Genomic DNA, 9256 nt, shown 5'->3' on the forward strand with positions numbered 1-9256 from the left:
TGGTGTCCGTGCACGCCTGACTTCAGCCAAGCGCCGATGGCTGCACACTGAAGCTTAGTGTAACTGAATCGGCCCGTTAGCAATACATGTAATCGGAGGCCTGTGCTGTGGTGGGTCTTTGGTTAGCACAATGAATCTATTCAACACCGAGGTTCTCTTTTACTAATGGTTAAATTTTGTTCCAACAGACCCTTTTTTTCAGTAGAGAAGTAGTTGTCCCAGAAGGTTTGAACTGTTGTGTGAACCCCGTGTTGGCTTAAGTCAGAGCCTTTTGAGGGTGGAATAGTGTGTTTCTTTTTGTACGGTCAGGTAGTAGTGCTTTAAGAGAGAACTGCTTTTTATTGCCTTCAAATTTAGGTTGGAGAACTGCTTTGGTCTGCATTGCAAGAACATTAGCTTTTGTTTATAGTGTTTTGAAGAATGCTTTTGAAAGTGAATTATGCTAGTTTTTACATCTTATTTTTCCTTCAAGGTGTCTGTAAGGGTGATAGCTTGGACTTATTCAACCATACGACATACATTTTTGTGACTAGCAAACCATACAGTTCTAATTTATTTCTTAATGGGATTTATGGACTCAGTCCAGGCTATTGATGATGTCTGAGCTGTTTGCCATCTGCGGAAGTCAGAATGGGCATTGTCTGTCCACACACTGTTCTTTGGTTGCTGAAAGCTTGGAGTGAGTGTACAGTCTGTATTATTAGACCCATTTAGTTGTGATGATTGAGTCCTTTTGTTCTCGAGATTCTAGAATGGAGCTTTGGCCTTGGTCTGGTTGAAGGCTGGGAAAAGGAGTAGTGCTGTCTGTTAGTGCAGTAATGGAAATATTGATGGAAATGGAAAACTCCCATCATTATTTTTTTCTTTTCTTACATTTCTTCTAATATTCCAGAAAGTATTTTAACATAGGTCTCAACTTAAGTGAGGAAAGTCTTACACTGTCAGTGTATAAATGCATTAATGCATTTGAGAGACCTGGAAAAGCAGATGTTGAAATGTATATGGATGTGAAGAGATTGGTCTTATATTGCAGTAAGTTGGCAGCTAGTTAGAGGCTGCATTTGCACTAGACCATGTTGCCTCCAGTGTACAGTAAGTGGTGAATTCTCCCAGGTATTGTAATCAATAACTAAAGCAACTTCTTGTCATTTGATCATTAGATCAAATTGTATTGTTTGGAATGTCGTGTAGCTGTGAAATCAATGCCTCACTATGTAACTGAAATGTAAGATCTTAGTCATCTTCAGGTGTTGACAGAAAGTATGCAAATACAAGGAAATGCATGGTTAAGTTGTAGCAATATATTGCTTCCCAAAACCCATCCATCTTAAATGGGTTTTGAGAAGCCTTTTCTGTTGTTGCTTTTAAGAACATGAACCACTTTGGTTTGTTTGTTGGATCTAGGATGGATGCAACTCTGAAAGAGCTGACCAGCTTAGTGAAAGAAGTCTACCCAGAAGCACGGAAGAAGGGCACACACTTCAATTTTGCAATTGTTTTTACCGACCTCAAGAGGCCTGGATATAGGTAAATGGCATTTCTTCTCTGAGTTAATAGAAGGATTCAGGCACTGGAGCAGTAAATTATTTTTTGTTCACACTGATCTTTACAGTCTAGAACCCACAAATAAAATTCCTGAAGCTCTTGATAACAGACTATTTGATGACCACCACAAACTCTAAATTTTGCTTGGTGACAGTCATTGTTAATGTGTTTCCAAAACAATGAACTTGTGTGCTTGAAGGCTGTGGTCACTGTATTGGTGACCTACAGCTTGAGATGAAGCTTTGTTTCTGGTGGTAGAAGGTGTGGTAGGTCTTGTATCTGAGAAGGCATTTGAGTTTTAGCGGTGATCTTGTTGCAAGTATCCATCTTCCAAAATTGTATGAGCTAATCTTTGTCAGCAACCAGTGGATATATCCTGCTCTGTAATCTGTGGGGTCTTGTTCTGTGTGTGTATGGAAGGGGGAAGGGCTTCTCTCTGGTATTTAACTTAATACGGTAGAAGGTTTCCCCACTTCTCTGCCCCATCAGAAAGAGGATTTGGTGTAGCTTTTCTGGGTGTACCTGGTACTGGAGAGAAAAAAAACCAGCATCCTGTGTATGTAACTAAATGCTGAATGTAGCGAAGGGGATGGTGTGGGAAGGTTGTTGTGACCCAATATTGTTCCTGCTTTGGACATCCAGAGAGATTTGCCTGTGATACCTAACTTGCCTTTCCTCTCCTGCACGCAGGGTGAAGGAGATTGGCAGTACCATGTCGGGCAGGAAGGGCACAGATGATTCCATGACATTGCAGTCACAGAAATTCCAGATAGGAGACTACTTGGATATAGCAATTACTCCTCCGAATCGTGCACCGCCCCCATCAAGCCGCATGAGACCATACTAAACTAATGCTGCTTTGTATGATTACATCTTCTGTTTATTCCTACTTGCTGTTCTAAAGCAGGCTTATTTTTTTTTGCTTTTGTTGCTAAGCAAGAACACCTGAAGACAAAGCCAAGCATCAGAAATTCAAGTTAACTTTTAGTTTATTTGTTTAGAGGGAACACTTATCTTTAGTAGTACCATTTTCCTATCCCTGGTTGTTACAGCTTGAACAGTAACTCAGTGTGTCCAGTGTTTCAAGATTTCCATAAAACATGACCAGAAGGATTACAGGTGTCCTGTAGTTCTGTCTTGTTTAGAATAAAGATTGATGTTATTAATCTTTTGATAGTGTGGTGGTGTCTGGTTTTGTTTTGTGGTTTGTTTCTTTTTTTTCAAGTGGATTTCTGCAGAGAAATTCAGAAGTCAGCTTTTAAGCAGAAGTTGAAATTTAAAGGAGGGCGAAAGCCTTTATCTGACAACTTCTGGGCTTGATGAGTAGAGGAAGGTGGCTTAATGGGGATTCCTTGTAAAGAATGATTTCTTAAACCACCGCTGGCTGGATTTTGGAGGATGAGCATGTGGTCAAAGGCAGGCAAGTTCATGTTACACTCCCTGCTGACGTAGATAACGTTGACAGGGAAGGCCAGAGAGGAGCTGTGTAAGGCTGCCTGTCCTGCAGGATGGTGAGGTGAGTAAGGGCAGACTGCTACGGCTTCCAGGGGCCGCTCTGTCTTATGCAGATGATGCCGATCCATGGGTGAGGAGTGGTCTCGGTGACACCACTGAGGAGGAACTGCTGGCCTTACCAGAGGAAGATGCAGTTCAGCACACTTGCACATCAACTGTACTTGAGTTCCGAAGGAACTATCGTGTTTAAAAACAGAAGGCATAATGCTCTCTTTGAAGGACTTGCTTTTCTTAGAACTGTGGTCTCCAGACTTTTTTGATTGCATGCCCCTATCGGTAAAACATTTTTGAGCATGGATAAATTATATACATCTACTACTGTATTACACAAAAATATGTGCAAAAAGAAAGGTGAAATACTAGAAAAAGTGTTTAAAAATTGTATTTATTAATGGTACAAAAATACTTTCTTCCTGCACCCCACTTGTGTGTGTACCACTTTGGAAATAATCTTCCTTTGGATTGTCTTGCACAACCCACTTTGGAGACCTCTGTCTTGGAAGATGGGAATATCTGCAGAGAGACCTGGCCAGAAGAAATCTGGTGTTTTCAGATTGTGGTTGACTAAAGAGTGGGCTAATGAAGATACAGTGGCAGGGGCTCTGCCCAGAGATGCTCTTGCCTGCAGTTCAGATGGACCGAGAGGAGGTGAGGCAGCAAGTCTGCGCTGTGGCAGTATGTGTGGGAGTCCTGACCCTGACCACCCAGTTCTTGGCCAAGCGAACCTGTGGGGTGGAGGCAGCTGGCTTGCCTACCTAGGTTTGCTGGGTTGTTGACCGCAAGCAATATATTGTCAGCACACACTGACCAAGAGGAAAACACCCAATTCTGGCTTCCAGAACTCTAGTGTAGCCTCCTGCCCTGAGTTATCTTCATCTAATGGTTACATTCAATTTTGGACCCTACACAGATGAGTCTGAGCTGGGTAAATCTTGCTGCTTAGCCCTCGGTAAGATGACTTTTCACAAATACTTGCGGCTTGTACTGAGCACCAGTTTCTCAATGTACTGTAACCCTTGGGTGTCAGGGCAAAGCCAAAGAGTGGTGAGGTATCAACGTTCAAGGCTGTTGTGTGTTAGAAGTTACTGATGAAGTTGGAGGTTGTTGGGGCTGTCTGGCAGCCAGCTTCCAGAAGCTCAAAATAGAGGAAGGGGTAGCTAAGGGGTCTTGGTTGTCCATGGGGGATCTGGAAGGCTGTGTGATGGGTACTACTCTCTGGGAAGCAGCTGATGTTACCTGCTACCTTCTTAAGGAGAGGAGAAAAAAGGGGTGACCCATCTCCTGGCAAATGAGCACAACACTGGAGGATGGGGTCTGTAGCTTCCCATAGCTCAGTGCTTGCAAGTTTCTTCTGTCACTGCAGGGGGAGATCTTGAGACAGATCTGCCAGCAGGCTCCAGCCCTCCCTGGGCTGTTTGCCTCAGGGCTGACCTTGAGCATTCAGCTGGTCCAGAGAGAGACAGGAGCTTCTTTTCTGTGCGTTGTGTCCCAGTGTGCTGGGAGAAAGGCAAGAGCAGAAGTAGAAGCTGTAGCTGCTCCTTAGGGCCTTCACCTTCTTCCCCTAAGGCCTTAGAGAGCAGAGGCTAAGACTGAAGTATGTGTTCCTGTCAGCTGCGGACAAGGCATGCCTGCTTTCGTGAGCTGTGATTTATATGTATATATATATATTTTTTTTTCTCTCGGGAGTCCCTTGGTGGGGTGTAGCTTGAGGCATTTGAGGTCCAGTTCTGCCCATGGTTCACCTTCCTCTGTTCCCCTTCTCTGGCTTCCAAGTTAGGGAGTTGCAGTATCAGCCTTCATGATTGACCTCCATTTGCAGAGTCTCCTCCGAGTCTTTTTTTACCCTTAAGACCGAAGAGGTTAAAAATGTTCCCTACCCATTTTTTAAAGAGAGCTCAAGGAAAAACAATATAAATGCTGCTTTATAAAGGACAGAGAACCTGGCAGTGGCAATGGAGCAGTGCCAGTGGTGGGACGGGTGGGATGTTTTGCCAGGGTGAAGGCAGCCACCTCTGGTGCGAGGAGGAGGCACTCTGGGATGCTGCTGTTGAGGAGCCTGGGTGATGTAACAGCTCAGTGACTTCTCTGTCACCAGGTGCAAGTTTGGTCAGGCGTAGAACCTGCTTGCCACAGGGTATCATCCATGCTGCACAATGAGTGAGGCGAGTCCTGTGGTAACCACCGTGTAATTACAGAATTGCGCAGCCTCCCTCCAAAAGCAAGGACAGACCTGCTGCTAGAGGTATGCAGGAACATGGCCATTTCCTTGTTTTTGTGTCCTGTTTTTTGTTTTAGTTGCCTTTAAGGATAATTCTCAAAATTAAATGTAGTCAATATATAATACAAGAGCAGCAAGTGAGCCGGTGTCTGTCACTCAGCTGCTCTGGGAGGCAGCTTGGCTTTGCGGCTGGAATGGGAGACATGGCTCATTGAGGGCTTGTGCATACCCAGCCTGGGGCAGGTCTGTGAACACTTCAGAGAAAAAGAGGAACAACCTACTGGCTTTCTTTTGGTGGCCCATAAAGCAAAATCACCAGGAAATGAACACGCAGAACTGCCTTCAGTAGCAAACTCTTCAGCTTGACTGCTTAGGAGTGGAGTTCACCTTCAGATGACTGCCACGCAAGTATAAACCTCAGCTGACCTCTTCTGGGCTGCTTTGGGCCAAATGTCTCTAGAAAGAGATTTGCCCTCGACCACTCGCACTTCACACAGAAAGGTAATGTGGAAACAAAGAGAGTTCAACTTCCTGTACCTATTTTTATGGGAAAAAGACACTTGAGAGATCAGTGCAGCTCATGTTCCTTACATCAAAAATCTGCTATGCAATCAAGGCCAACAGCACCAACAGCAGCAGTTTTGAACTCTGGCATCTGGGTACAGCGAGAAGCCGTGAGAGCAGACGCACAAGGGTACAACCATCCAGATGTTGCAAGAGATGGAACGGTAAGTGAAAGTTGTCACTGTCCTACTGCACAGGAGAGAATTTACTCACAGGAATGAGCTTGTGTGTCTCTCTTCAAAGCTACTATAAAAGCTGAGGAAGGATGTCAGTCCCTAAAAGGAGCAAAATATGTACAGCACTGTGGTTCGGGGAAATTAAAACATGGTCACAAAACTCAACAGCAGTGTGCACTCTCACATGCTCAGGAAGCAAAGTGGTGTGGGAAACACTATGCTCAGATCTCTCAATCCACAGGACTTGCTCTGTATGCAGCAGTTTCATGAGGAATTTTTGTCCCTCATCAAGGCATCTCAGTGAGATCAGTTCTTCCCTTTTCTGATGCTTAAAGCACTAAGACACAACTGTTTAGTGTCTGCACTTCCACCAGCAACCATCCCACCAAAGCTCTTTCTCCCAGCTGTATAATGTGAAGAACTAGGAGGTTAGTTTTCAAAAAAGGTTTCCTGACGTTCTCATTACTTAAAGGTAAACCCCATGCGTGACAGGCAGCTCTCACCCCCTACTCAGGCCCCTCCAGCGATGATAGCATGCCTACCCCCCCTTGCAGGTGACTCTCCAGGTCTCACCTGGTCCCTGTCCTTCCTCAGAGAGGCTCAGTTTTTCTCTGCCTTTCATCAGTGAAAACAAACCTGGGCCCCTCGTGCAGGTCTCCAGCGCCTGTGAGCCCTGGCCCCTCCGGCTGCAGCAGTGAGCTGGGTGAGCTGGGCTCGCCTGGCAGGGCCAGGACCCTGCCTGTGGGGTGCAGCAGGGTGAACCGGACCCAGCTACAAAACTGAGGCAACTTCTAATTTCTCTTTTTTTACCCTTAGTAGCAGCTACCACAGGCTGCTTTGCTCCCATAGATACGGCTTAAAGTTTCTGTGTTCCTTCTGGTGTGCCTTTCCTGCTCATCCAGGTTTGTTTTTTTTCCTGAGGACACTCTGCTCTGCTTCCCCAAGCAGATTTTGTTCTTACAACTAATTTTTTTTTCTTTCTCCTCCTCATCCATCTAAACCAATGTTTTTTTCAATCTAATAAATTTTAAAAAGTGTATAAAAGAATGCCATTTTTTTCTCACACCAAGAACATCCTCTACCATTACCTTGTTACACTACATAAATATTGCTGCTGCTGTTGATCATTAGCCAGGCTTTCATTTAACATGGCGGGGGGGGGGATGAGTCCTCCTTTGACATGCTCAGGCCTTAAACTAAGGCCTTTGTTTTCACAGTGCCCCTCTGATTTCATGCATGTGTGTGTGCACACATATGTATGTACAGGAACAGAGGCTACAGCGTCAGAAGAGCAGCCATCTCCTTCTCTGCAAGGGCAGCGTGACCCTTATAAAAGTGTTTCTGCTGCACTTTTGGGAGAGGCTGGCTGCATCTCTGGTGGAGGAACTGGTATCTGGGTTAAATCCCTCTCTAGTTAAGCAGCGAGGGCAAGGCTGGCACACACACTTTGTCAGTAACCTGGGCTGCATCAGACACACTCCTCACTCCAGCACCGAATTCGCCGTCTCACTGGAGCAGTTGTGGAGGCTTAAGTAAGTTTTGCTTTACAGCCATGGTCAAAAGCAGAAACAGCTGTGATACTGCAGGAAAACACTAAGCGTTATCAGTAAGCGTTATCATCACTCTTGTGATGAAAAGCATGGAAAAATGAGGTCTCAGAAACCCTGTTGTTTCAGAGCAAATGAATGACAACAGCTATGGTCATGTTCAAACAGGTGCCATAAATAATGCAACAGCTAAGACACAACATGCAAAAACCAAAGTGATCCAATTACCTGCTGCTCTTGTCTCAGCCCTTGTGTCCAGACATTACAGCAGATCAGCTGGGTTAAAAAAAAGCATCAGTTCCTGCGAGGAACAGGACTCAGAGGAATATGAACTGTAAAACACCCGTGTCATGTCGTGCACAGCAGGCCCCGTGCCCTGCCACAATGACCTGTCAGCGATGAGGAGGTGGTGCCTGGCTGCTATACCAGGGCAAGGCACTGGATATGATTGATAGATAAAAGATGGATAGGGGCTGGGGTGTTCAGGACCCTCCCTGGAGTATTTCCACACTCAAAGAACTGACAAGCTGAAGTAGAGACATCCTGGCCTGGCCCAAAAACTCACTTGACCTCTTCAACACTCAGCAAGAAAATCCAGTGCACTCTTGTGACAGCTTCAAGGGCACCCTTACTGCTGGCTGAGGCACAAATTCCCCACCCTGTGCTTCAGGCAAACACGAGTTAGTGTCCTCAGGCTTAAAGAGACTTGGGGTTCTTTAACAGGGGCCTGAAACCGCACCTGGCCCAGACAACCATGCTGTTTGAATCAGAGTATGCCTTTCCTTGAGCCCTCAGTGCGTGTTTGAGTGATGTACACCTGCCAGCACTCCATTGCTGAACAAGAGAGAGGAGCAAGCATAGCTGACCCTTTTCCTTCTAGTCTTCTGCTGAGGTCTTCTAGCTGAAAGCCATGAAGCCCATACCCAGGCTTCAAAGGACAAGAGGGGAGAGCCCCAACAGTGGTTCCAGGTAGGGCATTTGAAGAACATCACCAGGCACACAGCAGTCCTGCACCAAGACCCCTCGCTACCTGCCTGCTCAGCTGGGGCTGTGTGCCGACCCACAGCCCCTGGGGACACATGCCCTTGGCAAGCTTGCCACACGCTGCTGCCTTTGGTCTAAGAACTGCACTGCAGAGCAGGAGGGCTTATGCTTGAAAAGGAGAGGGGAAGCACATGCGTTTAAGAGTACTAATGGTTTGAAACATGGTCCCACCAGGACCACATCACAACAGCCTGTGTGGCCATGAATGAACCACACCACCCTGCACCTATAGGGTCCTCTTCCAAGGGTGAGGTTTGTCACAGTAGCTATGTCCCTTCCAGTTTAATTTGTGCACAACCACCCAAGCAGTTGTCCCAGGGAGGAGGAAGTGACAGTTGGAAGCAGGGGTGATGGGTGGTGGGGTGAAGAAGAGGAACTGCTTCAGCTGCCATGGAAGTGCTCACGGAACAACAGCCTCAGACAACCTTACCAAAGCAGCCAGCCAGACGGGATGTGATTCCCAGAGCAGCTTGAACTGCCAGTGAAGGGGGATGTCCTGGTTCCCACTTCCCTCGCCCTTTCCCTTCTCTTGCCTCAATCCCTGTCAGTGCCATTGCAGGTGAGCAGCAATTTGGGTCAGCATGCAGAGTCTTGGAATACCTTAACCTTGGAAAACAACAATTAGTTCCTGGTGGTTGGGCAAGCAG

The 9256-nt window shown here is 46.2% G+C and overlaps 1 protein-coding gene across 1 annotated transcript; it reads left to right on the plus strand.

Annotated features, from left to right (window-relative positions):
* The first annotated feature begins 1403 nt into the window (after nt 1-1403).
* Nucleotides 1404-2501, plus strand: SAP18 (Sin3A-associated protein, 18kDa). Its single transcript, XM_010295338.1, has 2 exons — nt 1404-1527; nt 2236-2501. Exons 1-2 carry the CDS (start codon nt 1406-1408, stop codon nt 2390-2392), a joined length of 279 nt encoding a protein of 92 aa, XP_010293640.1. The 5' UTR covers nt 1404-1405; the 3' UTR covers nt 2393-2501.
* Nucleotides 2502-9256: the final 6755 nt, after the last annotated feature.

This window comes from Phaethon lepturus, unplaced genomic scaffold, assembly GCF_000687285.1.
Source record: "Phaethon lepturus isolate BGI_N335 unplaced genomic scaffold, ASM68728v1 scaffold56450, whole genome shotgun sequence".
Lineage (NCBI taxonomy): Eukaryota > Metazoa > Chordata > Aves > Phaethontiformes > Phaethontidae > Phaethon > Phaethon lepturus.